Source organism: Drosophila navojoa, chromosome 2 (genome assembly GCF_054131105.1).
Source record: "Drosophila navojoa isolate 15081-1374.11 chromosome 2, UAZ_NAV_1.0, whole genome shotgun sequence".
NCBI lineage: Eukaryota > Metazoa > Arthropoda > Insecta > Diptera > Drosophilidae > Drosophila > Drosophila navojoa.
The window spans coordinates 3,844,669-3,866,769 of NC_142890.1; the positions used below are offsets into that span (position 1 = coordinate 3,844,669).

The following is a 22,101-nucleotide window of genomic DNA, read 5'->3' on the forward strand; positions in this document are numbered from 1 at the left end:
ATAGAGATAAAAGTTTGACAGTTACAGCAATAGACAGACAGAGCAAGATTGAAATAGAGAGAGAGATAGAGGTAGAGAGAGATAGACGTTTTACTGGTGAACAAGACAAAAGACACATGTGGATGTGTGAGTAAATAGTTTGTTGTTTGTTGAATTTGATATATTATTATAAACATTTTTTTTTTTTTGCCTTTAATGAAAATGAATTAACAACCAAATGAAAATCATAAAAAGTTAAACAATTCATAGAGAGATGGATAATATATATATAAATACAAAGTAAAATGCAAGCTTAAAGAAAAAGTATGAATTATTTACACAGAGAGTGAGAGAGGAGGAGAGCAGGAGAGGGGAGAGAGAGGCCTCCATACAACTGGGAGTTCGTGGCTGGCTGGCTGGCTGGCTGGGTAACGCCTGTGGCCATGCCACGCATGCCTCAAATAAGCAGCAAGCGCCTCATTTTAAGGCCACAGCTGTCAGGGCGCTGGACAAAGGAACAATGGACGCGCGCACAAGAAGCTCATCCCTGCTGTTAAGCTGCGCCAGCAGATCTGGACTGGACTGGACTGGACTGGAATGGCTGGCGGGAGGGACGCATGGACAACGGCTGATTGAGTGAAGGCTGCGCATTGCATAGAGGCCCGGTCCATGGACACTCGCCCATACCCATATCAATTACTTAAAGCTCATTCACAACATTTTTTATTTTCACCTGACAAAAGCCCAAATGGCATCCAATCAATTTGGCCAGGCGCTGGCCAAGCATAAATCCTTGCCTCTGCATGGACATGTCTGGCTAAATGTCTTGGACTGGAACTGAGTCTTCGGGAATGCGCCTTGGCTGGCCCATTGATTTCTCAAAGTGATGGAGCGAGGCAGAGAGGGAGGAAGGGGCGAAAAGGGAGCTCAGAGAGAAGCAAGCAACACATGTTCTTGCGCCCCGAAAAGAGAGAGAAAAACAAAAAAACAAAAAACTTATCGCTAGCGATGCGATAAACGATAAATAAATACAAAAAGAGACAGTGGAGCGTGGATTGGGTCGAGGATCGTTGGCTAACGAACGCGCCCGCAGCCAAAGCGAGCAACAACAGCAACGACAATAATGTTGCAGGCAACGTTTTTGGTTAGTTAAACAGCAACAACAACAACAGCAACGAAAAAACTGTCGCCTGGCCAGCGAGCAAATGAAATAATATGAAGCGCAGGCAAAACATTTTGTCAGCGCGCAGCTTCCTACATTGCATACAAGCTAAAGATACGGCGACAGCAGCAACAGCAGCAGCAACAGTTGCAGCTACAGATACAAAGCTGAAGATATACAACAAGAACAACAACAACAACAGGCACAACAAAGAGCACTGGGCTACTTAGTTCGTTCACATGGCAAAGTTTGTAGTTTCCTCATTTGCGTTGAGTGTGGAATTAACATAGCTCTGTTAGCTAACAGCGCACTGTTAGCTTAGACAGCTGTGCTTTGGCTGCTGCTGCTGCTTGGAGGGGTTGCAACTGCAACTGCCGCAAACGACCCCCGCAACCTCTCACGCATTGTCGAGCGGCTATAAAGTTGTCGTTGTTGTTGCTGTTGTTGTTGCTGGCAGCGACATGCGAAACCGGCTGAGACGGCTGAGACTGTGAAGCAGGTGCAGCAGCAACAAACTTCCGCAGCGAATGCCAGAGCGTAAATGTGTGTGTATGTGCGTGTGTGCGTGTGTGAGTGTGTAGCAGCAGCAGCAACATGAAGTAATTAACAACTACAACAACAAAACTACAACAAGCTGATGACGCAGCGCAGCCCAGCTAAAGCGTTGACAATAGCATTGAAGTTTTTCGTTTCTCGTTTTTTTTTTGCAACTGCTGCCAGTTAAGCTGGCTGCTACAGCTGCTGCTTCGTCTTCGTCTTCTTCTTCTTCGTCGTCAGCTTGTGCTTCGTTTTCATGGTGGCGTATACGCAATGCTGTGTGAGAGAGGGCGTGGGGGAAATCTGAATTTGCCTGAATGCATACAGGAAACATGACCAAGTGGCGGGAATGTGGCCAGAGCCATGAAGCATTGTGCACAGAAGGAGCTAGAGCGGGAGTGAAAGAGAGAGAGAGAGAGAGAGAGAAGGAGAGGGAGGCAGCTAGATAGATAGATAGAGAGAGAGAGAGAGCGAGCTCATGTCAAGTGCCACTGAAAATGTTGAAGAGTCGGTGCCAGAGCAGAGTGCAGTTAAGTGAAGAGCTTCCCACGTGTGTGCGAGCGTGTGAAACGAAAGGAAAACCAAAAGCCAAAAACAAACAACCACAACAACAACAACAAAAGAAAAGAAGAAACAAAACTTAAGCTAAAATCAAAATACTAAAAACTAAAACTAGAAACTAGAAGGGTAATCGATAAGTGTTTGCGCACAACACAGATCTAATTAATTGTTAATTAAGCAAATCGTTTATCGATCAACAATCAATCGAACAAATTAACAAAATCGATTATTCACCCACACCGCATATCTTTTGTCTTGCTTACCCGCACTTGTCCTTGGCTTTGTGCGCACGGGCTTCACATCGAGTCCGATGTTCAGACTGCCAGAGCCGCCTGCACCACCGCCACCGCCACCACCGCCGCCGCCGCCGCCGCTGGAGCTGCTGTGACCGCCGCTGCTCATGGCACTGCCCATGCCGCTGGCCATGCCAATGGCACCGCCAATGCCACCACTAGCACCACCAGCACCACCGCCAGCACCGCTGCCGTGCAGGCCCGCCTGACTGTGATGGCTGTGACTGTGGTGATGGTGATGATGCGCCGCCGCCATGCTATGCCGCACAGCGGCCGCTGCCACGGAGGAACTTTGGAACATGTTGGCGGCGGCAACCGCCGCCTGATGCTGCGCCGCCGCATGGTGGTACGAGGCATAGCTGCTGTCGTAGCTGTTGGCATTGTTGGCCGCATAGTGCGCCTGGGCGGTGCCATCGAACAGGCCGTTCGACGTCGATGCGGACACGGAGGCGGAGGCGGTTGAGGAGGAGGCATTGCTGTTGCTATTTTGCTGCTGCTGCTGCTGTTGCTGCTGCTGTTGCTGTTGCTGCTGCTGCTGTTGCTGCTGCTGCGACGTCGCTTGACTGCCGCTGCTGCTGCTGCTATTTGAGCTATTCGTATTGTTCGTACCTTCACGCTGCTTGGGCGCCGACGATTGGGCCGGTCCGGCGCTGCCCGCGTGCGCCGCACTCGGGCCGCCGTTCTGTATGGAGGGCTTGATGTCCAGCGCACAGCTGGCGTCCGTCAGTGAGGTAGAGCCCGTGGCCTGCTGGTGCATGAACGCGTTCATCACGGCCTGCAACAATATCAAGGCGAACGGATTGAAGCGAACGGATCGCACGGATCGCACGGATCGTCTGGGAAGGCAGGAATGCTTACCTGATACTCGGACTGGCCGGTTTGCACGGAGTCGGGCGTGGAGTCCTTTGGCGGTGTTGGTGGGAATGGAAACGAGTGCTGGCCGGCCGACGTTGTCTGATGGCTCTGGCCCACCTGGCCCAGTTTGTGCTCCACCTGCGGCTCCTGCGGGCACGCAAATTGACTCATGCCCCAGGCGCTGGCGGGTGGAAACGATTTGTGCTCGCTGGTCAGCCAGGGACTGAGCGGTGTATGAAAGTGCGGCCGGCACACTTGGGGCGTGGCATGTGAGGAGGGCATGCGGGATGCTAAAGGCAAAAGAAAAACGAAAGAGAGAGAGAGAGAGAGAGAGATAAGAATTTAATAAAACGCGCCAAAAAATCAAGTTAAATGCAGCATTAAATCAATTATGGCCAAAATTTATAACGAAGATTAACAGCCTAAGCTGTGATGGTTGGCCAGGGGGAGTGTCAGGGTGGGGGGGGGGGGGGAGAGTGTATGAGTTCAACGTGTACCAGACGCAGACCAGAAGCGATAAAAAATGCATAATAAATGACGTTGTTCTCTTTTTTCGAGGCGGAAAAGCTGCGTTATAATTTATGAAACACCAGCAACAGTTGCTGTTGCCGCTGCTGCTGCTGCTGTCCATGGCTTGGCAAGGCTTGCGGCCTTAGCGCACAACTTTGCATATGGCCAAAGACGTGGAGGGAGCTACGACTGCCGCTGCTGCTGCTGCTGCATTGTCATAAATTGTTTAATTTGTATCATAAACAATCGCGTTAAACTTTTGTCCCAAAGCTAAAAAGATCGATCAGAGCGGTGCGCGCAAATGCTTGCCGCTCGCCTGGCTGCCCTCAGAGCGCGAAATCGCGCTAACCTCGCAGACCTCTCGGACCTCGCCGTGGCTTTGGCTTTGGCTAAAAGTGTAGCCTAAATGTCTGGCAGTGTATAATTTAGCGGACACCAAGTGAGATTTATGTGCGCCAATGCTGCCGTTTCCATAGTTGCAACGCATCGCTGCAGCGTGCCACGCCAGCATATTGTATATGTGTGTATATGCAACATATCCTGCAATTGTTTGCAGCAGCAGCAGCAGCAGCAGCAGCAGCGGCAGCAGGGGGAGTTTGCACTGCGCACTTATTCTTATTATTATCATTAATATTGACTCCGGCTGCAGCTACGAAACGGCGCGCTGTATTAGCTCTGGGGCTTGTTTGTATGCGAAATTATTTTTGATTATGCAGCAGCCGCTGTCGAAGCTGACGCCGACTTTGACTCCAACTTCAACTCCAACTCCAGCTCCGACTCCTACTTCGACTCGGACTACGACTTGGATTGCCATGTTTGGCGCGACTTGGCTTTGGCTCTGTCCAACAGTAGGTCATTCAGTTCAATGCACGCCAAGATGGATTAGCTTGAAGCTCAGGCCCTAATCTGACAGTTGAAGCCAGCCGGAGCTTCAAGTCGCATTGCAGATGCCCTAACCCTGGGCAATCCAATTGTATTGCAGCTAAAATGAGTTAATTGCCTCATATTTTGCACAGTTTGATGAAGATTTCTGTTATATAAATTATGCTCAAATACACTCGGAGAAATACTCAAAATAATGAGATTTTTTTTTTTTTTTAATTATTTTTTAGCCTATGCTCAAATTTATGAAAGAAATTTTAAATTCAAGCGCAGACTAAATTTTTTCATAGAAAAGTATTGCATAAATAAAATATTTTTTTTTTTTAAAACTTGGATTCTCCGAAAAATGAAATATCATAAAATACCATAAAATATTAAGAAAACAAGCTATAATATTGTTAAATAATTTTCAGATTTTTTATTTATCTATTTTCGTTGTTAATTTACTAATCATGAATAATAATACACCAACAAATTATAAAATTAAAATTTGTTTAATTTTTTTTCATATTTTTTTTTTTATAATTTTGGACTTCACTTCAGCAAGATCTTTATAATTTCCAATAATCCATATTTATACTATGCAAAATTTTTTAAGAAGAAGTTTGTCATTTGTTTTTTTTTTTTTTTTTTTTTTAAATATTTTTAGGCTTTACTTCAACAAGATCTTTATAATTTTAAATAATCCATATTTATACTATGCAAAACTTTTGAAGGAGAAGTTTGTCTAGCAAGTCTCTGGCATCTATAATCAACAGATATGGCTATATAATTCAGGTTTGTCTTATTGTTTATAGCCCAGTCTATAGATTTTTTTGTAAGAGTGAACCAAATAGAGTCTAGAGTTAGACTCTGAACGAGTCAGGCAAATAAAACAAATGCAAAAATCTGCCCCAGCCCCAAACAAGTCCAGACTCTTTCGCCCAGTGCATCGAGCTTTGTTTGCTTGTACTTTCCCAAGGGTATACGAGGTTGCTGCTGTAGCTGCTGCTGCCGATCGATGGCTGTGCTGCGATAATATCCATTTGATTATCCTAATAACAGTGCTTTAGCGGGCATATTATATGTACGTGTGTCTGATTATAGAAATTATGCACAGCAGCCAATGCAGAGGCAGACGCATGCCCAAGTCCCAGTCCCAGTCCCAATCTCAGTCTGCTGTTGGCTGGGATAGTTCGCTTCATTTGGGGGTCCATTGCAATGCCTCAATTGTAGCGGCTCGTTACAAACCAGGCAGGCTGGCTGGCTGGCTGGCAGGCTGGCAGGCACTGGCCGGAGCACAAACTTCACACTTTGGCAGCAGAGACAATTGCGGCGACGTGCTCGGGCGACGAGAGCTGCAGCTGCCTGAGCGAATGCACTGATAAACCAATATGAAGTCGTCATCGAGCCGGGCTAAGTGTATATAATTTTTGGCTGGCCAAATAAGCGCATTCGATATGCCAAATTATATGTGCGAGGGGCCAAGCTTTAATTGCGGCCAATGAAAACTTTCAATTTGCGATGGTGTTAACGATAACAGAGCGCTGTTAAGGCTGCTGTTAAAGCGTGCATGAGTCACTGTTAGCTGTTGTTATGGTTGTTGTTGTTGTTGTTGTTAAAGGCTGTTGGCATCTTTTTGTATAAAACAATTCGCTAATAAATCAAGCTGAGTACAGCAATTAAAGTTGCAAAAACATACACACATACAGCGACAACTCTGTTGTTGTTGCTGTTGTTGCTATTGTCATTGTCGGTATGCAAAGCTCGTGCTGGTGAAAAGCGGCGACGTCGTCGGCGTCGTGCCCTTGGCCGTCCCCCAAAGCCAAAAAGCCTGGCTGACACGTTCTACACAACAACAACAACAACAGCTACAGAAACAACTACCGCAGCAGCAGCAACAGTAACTACAACAACAGCAATAAACAAAGCGCTACAATAAAATCTGCCTTTAATTTTTTGTTGTTGTCGAAACAAAAAAAAAAAACATTTTGAAGTTTTTGGCCTGAGCTTGATTTCTTCAAACTGACAGATCAAAGCCACAAAGCCGACTCATGTGTGTGTGTCTGTGTCTGTGTGTGTGTGTGTGTTAGAGACACTCCATAAAGCGACGCTTGGACATGTGTGTGGCGTTTTAAAAGCGTTTGACAAGCGACTCAACTCGAGCTCAACTCGAGTTGAAGTCAACTTAAAGCCAAATCTCAACTCAGCGCCTGTACGTCTAAGCCCTGTCTGCCAACTTGGCTAACAGAAAGAGCGTACCGAAAGCGCCTTTTAATTGCAGTTTCAAATGGTTGTTGTTGGCCAGTCGGCAACGTGAATGACATAATTAATTGTATGCACAGCCAGCGAAGCACTTAGCTCGACGTGTTTGACATTTGAAGATGACAATCCCTGACAGAGCGGACAGAGCGGACAGGAGATGCAGCAGCAGCGTCAGGTGATGGGCGATAGGCGAACCCATTGGCCATTCAATTAACCAAAATGCAACAAAAATGGAGAAACAGCAGCAGCTGTTGGCTCTGCCGATGGCAATGGCAGCGCCTTATCACATCTCATTTGAATGATCAGCAGCAGCGGCAACAAAAGAACTGAAACCTCAGCCTCAGTGACAACTCGATTCAATGCGCGAACATCTTGATAAGCGCGCCAGGGCTGCTATTAGAGCTGCAGAGCAAAATGTAACAGTTACCACTCTTCTCCATTTGATTTACTCTTTTTTTTTTGTTAGCAAAAAAGGATTGCCAGCTCTTTGGTAAATTAAATTCACACCAATGCGGATTAGGGGTGCGAAAGAGAGTTCGTCTTATCGCCGGCAGCAAATCAAATCGCCAAATGAATGCGAGCGAGCAAATGTAACGTATGTCAGTCAGTCAGGCATTGAGTCAGGCCGTCAGGCAGTCATTCTGACAGTCGGTTAGATCGGCTCAGTGAGGCGCGCTGCTTCAGCTGCTTCCGCCTGGCATTAAGCTACAATCAATCATACAATGAAAAAGGGCAGCCAGACAAGACGATCCACTGTCTTAGTGAATCCTGCAATGACCCCTCGCTGTTGCACGTTGCTCGTTGCTGCAGGCGCTCGCTTAATTTATAACCTGAGCGACCCTCGCCAGGACACGAATATACCAACTTTTCACCTGCCTCTCTTGTAGGCGCGTGGCTCCAAAATGCGGTCAAGTGTCTCTGCGAGCTGTGCTGCTTACACCTGCTCCAAATTTAAAATGCGGTAAGGCAGCAGCAGCGGCGGCTATAAACTATAACGGATTCCTGTTTTTGTTTTTTTTTCAGCCACCACCGTAGCAGTTAGCAGCTAGCAGCTAGCAGGTAGGTCAGTTAGAGGCCGCAAAAGACACCTTGACTCGAGTTGAGCTGACGTTCAGCCGGGAGCTGCTCTCCAGCTCGGCGAGCTGTTTAGCATTTTGCGCTCTTGTTTGTTTTAATTATTTCTTTGCTTTTTTTTTATATTTTTCCATATTTTCATATTTTGCTAGCTTGGCGCAGCATTGCAGCTCAGCTGAGTTGCGTGCCAACTGCTTGACTGACTGCTTGACTGACGGACTGACGGAGTGACTGACTGACTGACTGACAGGCTGGTGGCTGGTTTATTAAGCGCAAACTGCGCTGCCATTGCCATCTATATTATTAACACTTTATTTGCGGTCCTCCGCGTACAACGCCCCCTGCTCGAGCCCTCATTTCCGTCCTCTGCCGCTCCAGTTGCATGCCAGCTTATCATTAGTCATAAGTTGTCAATTGTATTTATGATAATGCGTTTAATAACTTAACCACGAATTCTCAGCCAGTTTCCTGGCCACGCAATTATGCCACAGCATTCGCCCAGAGCTATTTCTTGAGTGTGTTTTTATTTTGTAAAATTTGAATTATTCTTCTGGCATTTCACTTCGTATTAATTGCTTAATGCGAACTGTTGTTTGTTGTCAGCAAATATTATAAATAATATGCTAATGCTCTGTTCGACCAGTTGATATCAGTCGATCCATATAATGCATTCCGCTTTATGAAATGCTAATTAATGTTGGTTAATTGCACTACACTTGGCTCTGAGTAATTAGTGTTATTCATAATACTAGTAAATATTACTACTGCCTATTTAGTAGCATTAGTGATAGGTTAAGGGTTCAAGTACCATGATTGTACTTAAATGCTTTGGGTAAATTACTAAGAGAATGTGAGACTTGGAAAAATATTTTCAATTCAAAAGTCAAGTGCTTGGAAAATGAAGATAATATTTGTGAAATTTATTTATTTATCAAATATCAGTTGTATTTTCTTTATTTTTTAAACTAAAAAGTCTGCATTATTTTTTAAAATATTCTTTGAATTTCCTAGGCTACCAAGCAAACTGATTTTAGTATAAATTTTTGAGGAATTCATGGAAAAACCTAACAAATCGTTATAAAATATAAAAGAATATACATATACATACATAAATTTGAATATATATATGTATAAAGAAAATTATAATAAATTTTGATATATATGATTAGGTTATTAAATATTCAATCATTTTAATTTTAAATTAAATTAAATACAAAATGCTCAAAAATGCTCAATGCTCAATGGCAGATATATTAAATATATGTGAAGAAAAAATAAGAAAAAAATAAATATATATATAAAAAAATATATATATATACATATATGTATGTGAACAATTAATCTGCATCAAAAATTCCATTAAGCAAAACTAATTTAAACTACGAATTCAATCAATGCAGCATTTGATTAATTTTTATATGTATTTTGTTTTAAATAACTAATTGCAGCATTGCAGCATTTGATTAATTTTTATATGTATTTTTTTTTAAATAATTAATTAACATATTTTGGTGCATTGCCAATAAAACCGAAAGCAGAAAAGACAATCAAATCTCAAGTCTTTGAGTGTTTGTAATTTTAACAGATTAATTGGATGAAGCAAATGATATAAATCAAATATATTTAATCTACAAAATTTCTTACAAATTTCTCAAATATTCACAAATTTGCAAATGCAAAGTTGGCTAAGACGTTTTTACATTAAAAATGCGCTTAGAGAGTTGCTGCTAATTCCTCAAGTATTTTTATGAACATTTTCTTTCTTTTTTCTTCCTATACCATTTTGTTGTTGTTGTTGTTGTTGTTGCTGTTGCTGTTGCTGACATCAATTGGAAACTGGAGCTGTGGTTAACAAGCATATTTAGCTTAACGTGTGAATTACGTGGCCTGACTAACTTTTGCATACGTGCAGCAATGTTGCCGCAAAACATGTTGACAAGACGACAGCAGCAGCAGCAGCAGCGGCAGCAGCAGCAGCAGCGGCGGCAGCAGCGATAAATGTTGCCGCACTAAATAAAAACTTGCAGCAAGGCGAGGCAGCAGCAGCAGCAGCAGCAACCCAGCCAAGTTGAGGGTTTGAAATGCGCCATTTTTGTTGCCATTTGTTTGCCTTTGCTGTTGTTGTTGTTGTTGTTGTTGCCGGGCCACACCATTTTCTTGCAGCTTTTTGTGTGTGTTTCGTTTTTTTCTCTTTCATTTGTTATGGTGGGTGCTGCGGCTGGTAAAAAATGTTAATATTGCGGCTGCATTTGCTGCCAGCAGTTGCCGGCAGTTGCACGCGCACTCATTTTGTTGCTGCAGCTGCAGCTGCAGCGACAGCCAGCAGAGCCCGTTCGCTGATCCTTTTTGGCCGGCACGCAAGCATAATAAATTTATGCAAATGCTAGAGCGAGCTCTAGCCGAGTGATTGGGCTGCCAGTGTCAGTCAGTCAGTCAGTGAGTCAGGCTGAGTTCAGGCTGACAGTTTTTGCACTACCCATTCAAAGGCATTGCTAATGAGCACGCAGTCCGAGTGAGAGCGAGACAGAGTGAAAGGATCTGCTGTAGCTGCTGTCAGGCGCGCCTCAAATGCCTTTGGCGCACTTATGACAGTTCGAAGCGTCAGCAAAATCATTAAAATTGACAAGTTTTTATAAGACAGAGCCAAATTTGGTCAGCCAAAAGCCAGCAGCGGCCACAAACGCAACGTTTGAAGTGTTGTTGGGACAAGTTGTTGTTGCTGCTGCTGCTGCTGCTGCTGGTGGACCACCAAGGCTGACTCGGCTGCTTCACATGTCATAAATAAGAACGCGTTGACATTTATCACAACAAAGGGCTTGGAAGCTGCAGGCCAAAGGCAAAGAAATGAAGAAGAAATCAAAAACAAAAACAAAAGCTGCGCTCCCCCAACTACAAAGAAAAACGTTGCATAAATTCATAAGCCTGAACTTGAGAAATTCAATTGATGCGACAACAGCAACAGCAACAGCGACAGCGACAACGACGACGATGGCAACGGCAACGGCAACGGCAACTGTTGCTGCCAGGCAGCGTCCACTTTTCGCATATTAATAAAATATTTTATTAAACACACGCGCCGACCGCCGAAGGATGCTTAGCCAGGAGCGGCAGCAATATTATGCTAAACAGTTTCAGCCAAAAAAGGCTCCAAACGAAAATCGTGCCGGGTGGCTACGTGCAGCAGTTGCAGTCGCAGCAGCAACAGCAACAAATTTTTGGCGGCGTCTCTTGCGACACACTCGTATGACATATTTTTTCTGGCTTGCTTTTTTGGCCAAGAGAACAAACAGCGAACAACGCATTATTATTTGCCTTCGCCTTGTATCTGTGTGTTTTGTTAGCTTTTATTGCTGCATTGTTTGAGCATTTATGCTAAGCAGGCGGACGAACGGACAGACGTCTATAAGACATCGTTGTCGAACTATGCAAACTGGTTTCAGTTCAAAGCTCTCAAATTTCTTCACAAATTTTCGCTGCTCATCGAATGCTAATGAGCCGGAGGGGGCGTCATTTGTTAGCCAAATACATGGCTTAGCCATTACACACCTGATCCGCTTGACCAGGTGGTCTCGCGCCTGTTCTCGCCGACTGCTCAGCTCTGCCCAGCTCAGCTCTGCTCTGCTGTGCTTTGCTTTCTTTCCATCGCCACTTCTTGGTAAGATTGTTCTATTTTGATAGGTGAGCAGCGCAGTTCTTGGAAGCGAAGCCATTAAACATTTACTACTATTAAACATTTACTATTGGCCATTAAGCATTAGACATTAGCGATTAGCTGCCAGCCGCGTACAATGACTTCTCTCGCCCGGCTGATTAATATGCCATTCCCTCTCACTCTCTCGCTATCGCTCTTTCTATCTGTTGGCTCTCGGCTAAGATCAGTTAAGGCCATGTCGCAGCGCGAACTGCCAAAGTCATTTGTAAACTTGACACTGCCAAATGCAGCAGACAAAAGCGGCCAACTGGCAAATGGGCAAACAGGCAAAACGGCTGCACAAATGTATTAGCAACAGTTTACTACAGACTGCTGCTGCTGCTGCATGTTGCTGTCGTTGTTGCAGTTGCAATTGCATTGACAGCGGGGGCGACAACGCCAGCAGCAACCATCGCAGCAGCAGCCAACAATGCGCTAATATTCAATATTGTAATTGCAGTCACAAATCGTGCTCAACTGCTGCAGACGGCCTGGCAACATGTTGCTGCTGCCGTCTGTTGTCGCAGTGTGCTGCATGAAATTAATGAATGCTGCCGCTTTGCGCTTTTGTATGTCTCAGTGTCGGCATATATTGACCGCTCGCTGTGTTAGACAAATCACAGCGACAACCATGTTGCCCAGCAGCAACAGCAACAGCAACAGCAGCAGCAGCAACATGCGTAAGCTTTGTTTGCCTCTTGTCATTATAAATTGCTGGCGAGCAGCATTTTGATTTTACAAATTAATAATGAACAGCAGCAACAGCAACAGCAGCAACAACAGCAACAGCAGCTCACAGTAGCAACATTATTGATGATGCACAAGAGGCACTCGCACACATGCACACACACAGAGTTGTAGCTGTGTTGTTCCTGGAATCTGCAGCTGACAAATGACAAGCGAGCGGGCAAAAGGATGCGAGGCTAGCTCAAAGACTTCCGGCCTAGTTCATCAGAAGCATTGGCAAAAAGCTCTCTGAAGAATGCCGCAGCCGCCATCTTGGCGAGCCAAGATTGATGCCAGCAACGAGCAACGAGCAACAGGCAACTAGCAACAGGCAACAGGCGACATTGATAGTGATTGAAGGACAGCTGTTCACACTAGCCACAGTGGCCGCAGAGCCAGCGGGCAAAACGAAATGTCAAATTAGAATGCGAAACGTGTTGGCAATGGGAATGTGCAACGTTGCTGTTGCTGTTGCAGCTGGACAATGGAGCTTGTGGCGGCACCTTTGGCTCAGCGGCATGCAAAGTAGCCAGCAGCAGTCAGCTAGCCAGTGAGGCGGCGGCGGCAGCAATGGCAACTGTTGTTGTTGTTGCTGCTGCTGCTGTTGCTGCAGTGCAAATTAATTGAAGCATCGCAGCAATGTCAACGACAGCAACATCACGTGTTGCATGTTGCATTCGGCGTAGGCAGTTCAAGCTGAAGTTGAAGACGAAAACGAAGTCGAAGTCGCAGTCGAAGCTGTTGAGTGCCGTTGGCATTGGGGGCCAGTGTGGCTGGCACATTCTTATAATTATGTCATTTAATTAAGCAAAGACAGTTTGCCGTTGCTACGACTAATTAAAACATCGCGCCAGCAGCAGCAGCAACAGTCGTGGCAGCAACATGTGCAATATGAATGACCGTTCACTGTCGAATGCGATAAACAATATGCACAGAGAGAGAGAGACAGAGATAGAAAAAGAGATAGAGAGTGAAGGAGAGACAAGCACAACAAACAGCTTGCCGCTGCATCATACGATGTAAAGAATGCTTCCAGGAATTTGGGTCATAATTAATGTGGCATGATTTCAAGACATTTTAATCAAAGCGAATTGAGAGGGCAACAACAGCAGCAGCAGCAGCAACAGCAGCAACAGCAGCAGCAGCAGCAGCAATAGCAGCGGCAATAAGCTTCAAGGTTTGTAATACCTTTGAAAATTGTCACAGATACAAATACACACACATACACACACACACACACACACACACACACAAGGCAGTTGAGCGCATTTAAAGTCACATCAATCATACGCAGCGGTGGCCCAGCTGTTCAATTGCAATACCATAACTCATTTTTATAGGCCGCCGCCACGCTCCCAGTGCTCAGTTCGCTGAAAACTTGCGCACCGGGATTAAGATTTGCGGCCGAGATTCCAGCCATGCCCAGGCTCAACTTCACGTCGCAGTCACTAAATTACAACAACTATTACACATGCACAGACTGAGTGAGTGTGAGAGTGGGAGAGAGAGAGAGAGAGAGAGCGAGAGGGCGACAGGCCGTGCCCGAGTGTCTGGCGTGCTGGCATTGCTGTTGGTTGGCCTGCAGCCTGTTGGCCACGTCTATTGGTATATGGCTTTTGTGCTTTTGTGTGTTGGCCGTGTTGTAATTTCTTGGAAATTTCTGTTTTATGCGCGCACAACTTGGGCCAGCGCGAAATTTATGAGTCTCTGGCTGGCCAAGTGCAACACCTGGTAGCAGCCAGGAAGCCCAGCCTAGCCTAGCCTAGCCTGGCCAGCCCCCACCCCAATCCCAAAGGCTCGCCGCAAATTGCACTGGCAGTGCTTCGGCCTCGACTTCAGCTTCGGCTGCGTGCTCTGTGCTTGAGCTTTAAATGGACTTTGATATTCCCGGACTGAATGGGCCCGCATTTATTTGATATCCCTTTTGTGACTTTGCCACTGTGCGTGACATTTGCGTTAAGTGCGTCAAGAGTTGTGTGGGAATATTTGCAACTTCAAAAACAACAGACAGTTAGACAGACGGACGGACGGACGGGAAGGACAGCTGAACTGCCAAAGTTTTCATTTGTCTGATTTTGTCAGCGCGATAAAGCAACAAAGTTGCAACAACAAATGAAAATCCACAACGAAAATATTGTCAAAAACTCGAGCTGTTGCTTGCCTCGTCTAACACGTGCTCAATTTGCTCGGGGCATATGCTAATGGGCGCGTGTGCGAGTGCAATGGCAATATGCACGCCAGAGTACCGTTAGCTAGCTGAATGAGTGAGTGTGTGCCTATGATTTGTAGCTGTTTGCTTGTGTGTTTATGTGCGTGAGTGTTAGTGTGTGTGTGCATGTGTGTATGCGTGTGTGTGTGCTTGGCAAAGCCTTCACATGCTTAAAATGCATTTGTTTGCTGTCTCTGGCTAATTAAAAGTGCATTTATACGAGTGCACTCGCACAGGAGCTCGACTCTGTCAATTGCGCTCAGAACGAAGCTGTAATACGCTTGACATGTGCCGTGATATATGCATAAATGAATGAATGAATGAGCGAATGAATGAACGAATGAATGAATATATATACATATATATGTATATATGCATGCACCATAAATGAATAAAGTTATTTATAGATGTATATATGAACTTTATATGTATGTAAAGATGAGTTGCTAGTTCCAAAAGAAAAGTTGTTTGAATCAAATTTTAATTTTAAATATAAACTCAGCGTATTTCAAGTCAATATTGTAAATACCATTAATTAATGACAATTTATGTATAAGCTTCATATAAATCGCTCATACATAAATTGCTATAAATTAATTTCAAATTGTTTGTCAACTTATTATATGTGTCACGATGTTTAGTCAGTGTTTTAGTTATACTCAGATATACATAAATACATAGAGTGAGTGACATTAATATTCGTCTTTATTATACTTCAAGCTCAAATGTCCATAAAACATAAAATATCAATTGAAATTTAAAGAGTGCAAATGCTAAATCATAGATATATAAATATGTACACACATATACATACATATGTGCATATAAATATAGCTGCAGCTGTTTTCATTAAAATAACAATGCGATTTAGTACTAAATTTTCAACAACCTAAACATAATTTTGTATATATAATATATAGAAGTTTATGTATATGGCTATGTTCATGCGAATACTAGTGCCACTGAGCACTAAATCTGATAAAGCCTCTGCTCAGCCTTAGCCTTGGCTCTTAGTTAGCCATATTGCCATTTCCTATATATATTTATATATATATTTCAAAATGCACTACACAAATTGTGATAGCTAATTAAATAACATAAATTAAATTAAATTTAAAAAATTTGACCTGAAACAAATTTTTAATTGATTTACTTAATTGCATTTATAAACATACATATGCACATATGTGTTATATGTATCATAACATCAATTAATTGGCAAATCTCGCACATATTACATGATATATGTATGTACATATACAACGACATGCATAGATACATGTTCGCAGTCAAACTTAATGGCAAATTCATGTGACCCGCTTGAGCAGTTGAGGCTTTGGCAACAAATCTAAAAGTTTGCTGTGGCCATATTGTTGACGCGCTGTCTCTACACATGTTCAAATACATATCTGTATTTTATTTTTCATCGAAAAGGCAACCCAGAAATAAGAAATGAGCAACAATAAATACGCGGCCACAGTCAAAACAATACAAAAAAAAAAATCAGGAAAAAAAATACAGAGAAAAAAAGAAAAAAAAAAGTTATTGCCAAATTTTCGGCATGTTTGCTTTTGAAATTTAAATTTCACAGGCTTGTTGCTATTGTTGTTGTTGGTTTTTATGGCTTGTATCATAAAAATCTCAATGTTTGACTGTGCATGTGTGTGAGCTGCTGTGTGTGTGTGTGTGTGTTTGTGTTGTGTAAGTGAGCGCGTCAAAATACATTAAACTGCATAAGCAAAGCGCGCAGCAGGCGTGAATATGTTTGTGTGCGTGTGTGTGTGTGTGTATACTCCCTCTCTATGCGCTGGTATTTGTGCTCATCCAACTAGCTCACTCTCTTAATGCCAACTAAATTGAGTTACTCTGCTCAATTCGGCCTGTGACAACTCCAGCCAAGCCCAGCCCCAATGTGTGTGTGACACATGCAGACTAATGAATTTTAAAATCAACGCTCGCCACAGGTGCCCCCAGCAAGAACCAGCAGCAGCAGCAGCAGCAGCAGCAGCAGCAGCAGCAAGAGTAGCAGCAGCATCATCATCTCAAGCCGACAGACTGTCTGGCTGTCTGTCAAAATGGCAGACAAAAGAGCGCGATTTGAATGCGCGTTTTGAGTGCATGAATGAATTACGGCAGCCGGATCGGATCAGGCTGGATCACAGATGCTGCGGCTGCTGCGGCTGCTGCTGCTGCCATCAAATCGAATCAATAAAGTGCGCAACATGAATTAAACATAAATGCAAACTGATAGAGGGGACACAGGTGGGGGGGAGCGGCTGCTCAGGCTATCCCAAAAAGAGAGCTGATTGATCACTTGCAGGCAACACCCGCCGCTTGGAGCTGTCTCGCGTTCCACATTCCGTGCCACCGGCAAACAAAACAACAAATAAAACAAACGCGAATCGGCGAGGAAAACAACAACAAAATTTTAAATTAAAATTTTCGCACACTTGAGGAGCAGGAAATAAATTCAACGGCAGCCGCATCGATGCATGTCACGTCCGCCCGTCCGTCTGTCGGATTTTACGTGGAACTGTCAAAAATGCAGGCAAAAGCTGCGCTCAGCTGAAAGCAACAACAACAATGCGCATGGCTTTGGCAGCAGCAACTGCAACTGCAATGCTAAGTGCCAAGTGAAAATGGATTTTATTCATTCTTCTTTTTTTTTCGCTTTTTGGGAGTCAACTGTCAAAAGTGACAGCAGCAGCAGCAACAACAGCAGCCGTGTTGCCGCTGTGGCACCCACTTTTTCAAATTGAAAACTAACTTAGCGGAACCCAAAAGCCAAAAAAGAAAAAAAAAAAAATAAAAAAATGTTGCCCTCAAAAACGGGGGCAATTGTTGTTGTTGTAGGCGTGTGAATCAAGAAATTGTTGTCGTCTGCTGCTGCTGCTGCTGCTGCTGCCATAACACTAATGAGCATAGATAATTTGTTTCTATTTCTTCTTCTGTCTACAAATTGCGCGCAATTAGAAAACATGGAGCTGGCCCAGCTGGGAAAAGTTAAGTGAGCCAAGTCGGAGTCAGAGCTAGGCTGAGGCTGAGGCTGAGGCTGGTTATGGCCCAACAATTGTCAGGCTGTAAGTGAGCTGTTTACAGTTATGGTGGAAACCGTTAAAGCTGACGCCACAAATCGCCTTCATTTCATGTTGGCTTTTTTGTTGGCCAGCAAACAGTAAACCAATGCGCGACCAAAGCACAGCTAAGGGATGCAAACAGAACTCAATTGCTGTCGCCTGTCGCTGCCGCTGCCGCTGTTGCCCCACCCCTGCCGCAGCGCTGGCAGCCAACAGGAAACGACATACAAAAAAAAAAAAGGCAGTAAAGAGAAGGCGCGAAGCAATCGATTTGTGGGCTGAGCCACACATGAAGCCGGCCCGACGACCCAGCCCCGGCCCGGAATCAGCCGCCCCGCATGGCGCGATTCATTAAAAACGCATTAGAAATGACATTAGGACAAATGTAGCCTCGGTGCGCCACTAAAATTACTTAAACAATAAATAAAGCATAAAGCACAAATCGTGTTTCATTTTTTTTTTTTTTTTTTTTTTTTTTACTTACTGTGCTGATGATAGCTGGGATAGTAGCGTCGATGGTGTCCATTGCTTTCGAGCGCATAGAAGGCGCTCATGTCGCTCGTATCCAGTCCGAGGCCGGCGCCAGCGCCGCCCGCACCACCGCCCAGGGCAGCGCCGACGCTGCTGCCGGCCGAGGAGGCGCCGCTGGACAAACTGTGATGGCTGTGGGCCAGGCTGCTGCCGGTGCTGCCGAGGCCGTTTGTATGCGGCGAGCCGCCGCCACCGCCACCACCGCCGCCCCCACCGCCGCCGCCGCCGCCTAAGCGCGGACTGTCATACCAGCTGCGAGCGGCAGCCTCCGCTGTTGAGGTCATATCCATTTCGAGTATAATTTTGAATGTTTTTTCAATAGATCGTGGGCGCGCAAAATTCTACAGAGAAACTATATCTCTGTGCTGCTCTCTCTCTCTCACTCCTTCACTCTCCTTCTGTCGTTTGATTAATTTGCCTTTTGAATAAGCTTCGACGCTTTTCAACACATGTTTATGCGCGCGTTTTGCAGCACTGCCTTAGCTGTAAATGATTTGATTTTTAGTTAAAAAGAAGAACTTCTTTGTCTTTTGGGCTGCGATTTGAACGGTAGCGCTTGGGCGCCTTATCAACTTCACACCTATATATGTATATATCTACACACCTGCCTATATTGCTTATCAGGCGAGTAAAAAAAACTTTATATTTCTGTTTCCAATTTCTTTCTCTATATAGCGCGCGTACAGTTGGCACTTAGCTCTAGCCCAGTTGATTTACAATTGTGCGGTAGCCTAAGCTATTATAATTATTACCTCTATATATGAGTAGGTGTGTATGTGTGTGTGTGTGTGTGTGTGTATTTACTATATGGTACAGCGATTAGAGTTTTCAGTTTTACCATATGCGTAGCCAGAGTGTGGGAAAAGGGGGCTTCGATTGCTTGGCATGATGGATGCCTTACAAAGGCTTCTATAGACAGGCACAAATTTTTTTCGCAGCACTTCTCCCTGGGGTTCTAATAGACATGTCGAAGGCGGCCCAAACAGTTTGCCTTTGCCTTTGAGGCCATTGTCTGGCATTGTTTGCCCTGCGCGCTGTTTACAGTGCAGCCTCTCTAATGGACTCAAAACAATGTCAAATCATGTCGATTGTGCTGCGGCTCGAGCTGCTGCGGCTGGTATGCAGCTCAGGCAAAATAGGTGTCTGGAAATGTTTATCTGTGTGGAAGGAATCAATTTGGCCCTAAGCTAATCTAAAAATTTAGCTGATTATATAGAGATGGAATATACAATTATGTATGTATATTTTTATAGGAGCATATAGAGTATATGCTTTCCAAGAGATAACTCTAGCCTAGGCAAATACCAGCTATGCGAGCTATTTAAATAGCATTAACATTTTAATCGATTTTCACATAAATATACACAAATACTATATATATGTGTATATACATATATATACTTTCAATATACAATATCCAATGTCTTTAACGATCTAACTGTTATGCATTGTGCCCGGAATACACGTCGCTTCATATATATTCATAGCTTGAACTATTTTTATATCTTTCAATTATCATATAAGTATTATTTAAGTATTTTCTCCAGCAGCGATTGTAAATAAAAGTTACCATAAATTTTATAGCACCGCGACAGATAAGCGCTGCTATAAATATATGTATATATAGTGTATATATATATAAATAAATACAAGAAATTCTCTAAATTGATTTGTCATGCATATTCAAAGTTTTTGACACACAGTAAACAATAGATAAGAGCCATAAAACTCTATCAGACAATTTCGGATATTTTTAGAGTTGTCTTTTTCCACTGTAACTGTAACAATGGAACCTAGTTTACTGAGCTGCATACCTAGCTCAAGTCTGACTCTAACTCTGACTCTGGCTGCGTCTCTAGGTGGCGCTACAGCCGTATCCTGCCGGTGCGACAACTTGTTGTGTGGGCGTTTGACGCCGACGGCAACGCGGACTGCGACCGGCGGCCTGCGGGTAAAGGTGTGCTGCGCTGAGTTCACCTGGCCGGGTGCAATTAGTGCTAAACATGCGGTTTATATCCTACGCTCGACTAGGCCCAATTAGACGTTAGCTCTGCATTTTGAGCAGCAGCAGCAACTCCTATCAATGCTCAGCTATCTACAGCGACGTTCGCTTAGACAGGTAGCCGCAGCAGCAGAAGAAGACGGCAGAATATTGAAAACGGAATGTGTATTATTTTTGAAGTATTCTCTTATCAGACATTCCATGTATGCCCCATAGTATCTATCTGTTGGTTGTATCTCTTGATGTATGTGCAGTTCAGTTCTTGCCAGATTTTTATCAATAATTTTGTGTGTGTGTTTGGTTTTTTTTTTTTTTTTCGACTACTTTTTTCTGTTTACATTGGCTGTTGTTGTTGTTGTTGTTGCTATTGCTGTTGTTTGTTTTGGTCTCAACCAAAAAATTATTAATAATAAAAAAAGGCAGCAGCAGTTGTTGTTGTCTCAAGACCTGTCCAGGTTGCTGTTGTTGGCTCTCAGATGCGTATCGCACAATTGACAATTGCGCTACAAATAACCAGCCAAACGATGATAAGGCAACATAACTTTCGACTATGAACACTGCGCACTGTATGTATGTACATACATGTATATATATTTATAAATATATGTATGTATTTATACATATATATATATATATTTTTTCGATTTTGATTTCGATTCTTTAAAGTTTGACTAGGCCACGAAACTCAGTCAATTTATCAGAGGCACTCGTTCGTTGTTGTTGTTGATTTTGGGGAAAACACTTTTCATTAAAATGTTGGAATTGATAGCAATAAATTGATAAGCAAACTGTCAAATATTTTGTACCCCAGCCCAACAATCATTGACCATGAGTAAGACGGCCTCTGCGTGTTTCGTTATTTTCTGGCATATTATTTCATATTCCTCAAGTTTCTATTCTCATGTTTCGCCTATTGCTGATAAGCCGCTACGTTCAAATCGCATCGGCATCGATTGCCCTTTGGGTTTTCATTTGTTTTCAACACTTTTCTTTGCATTATTCGCTTCATACGAATTTGCATAATTTTCTTACATTTTTGCACACATTTGTTAGTCACACATTTGTTTTGTTTATGTTTTCTTGTTTGTTTTTATTTGGATTTCTTTTTGTTTGATTTGAAAATCACTTGGAGATTTTTGCGCGCTTTTGCCGACGCGTTTTTTGCAGCTTGGCTTTGCGTTGTCGTTGCCGCTGTTTATTGATATTGTGGGGAATTGTTGTTGTCGTTGTCGAGTAGTTGCTCGAGTAGTTGCTGTTATTGCTGTTGCAAACGCGACGCTAACGTATACGTAATACGTAGAGCGTGTGAGCACACGAAAAACGAAACGAAACGAATCGGAGCGAACGGGCGAACGAGGCACGAGCAAACACTTCAACGGCCGCAGACCAACTGAACTCACGAGCGCAAAACAGGAAAGCCAGCGGCAGAGACACGCGCTGCGTTTGTGTGCGCTGGTGTTGGTGTGTGTGTGTGCGTTTGCGTGCGCGTGGATGTGTTTGTGTGTGCGCTCGTGTGTGTGTGTGTGCATGAAACTCGTCTGACGAGGGCAGGGCTTTGGCATTTGGCATATACAAGATGGTCGCGGCTGCAAGCGGCCAGGCCGTGCGTCGAAGCGAGATGGCAATACTATCAATGGCAATATGCTTGTCACTGTTTGGCCTGCATGCGGGGCGTGTTTTTTGTTTGTTATGCACGCGGGCAGGTAAACCGGTTTGTGTTTCGTTTCGCTTGGCTGTTGTTGTTGTTGTTGTTGTGTGTGTGTGTGTG

General features: G+C 44.0%; 1 protein-coding gene across 2 annotated transcripts in view; it reads right to left on the minus strand.

Moving 5' to 3' along the window:
* Positions 1–21,743, minus strand: part of grn (GATA binding protein grain) — a 42,730-nt gene extending 20,987 nt beyond the window's left edge. Inside the window, exons 1-4 of one of the 2 annotated variants that reach the window (XM_018112948.3) lie at positions 21,366–21,743; positions 18,285–18,814; positions 3,391–3,677; positions 2,503–3,307 (exon numbers count right to left, since the gene is read on the minus strand). In XM_018112948.3, the coding sequence (XP_017968437.1) occupies positions 2,503–3,307; positions 3,391–3,677; positions 18,285–18,621 (1,429 nt within the window). In that variant the 5' untranslated portion in view covers positions 18,622–18,814; positions 21,366–21,743. The remainder of the gene's footprint in view (positions 1–2,502; positions 3,308–3,390; positions 3,678–18,284; positions 18,815–21,365) is intronic. The other variant, XM_030383084.2, reaches the window with a different exon arrangement.
* Positions 21,744–22,101: the final 358 nt, after the last annotated feature.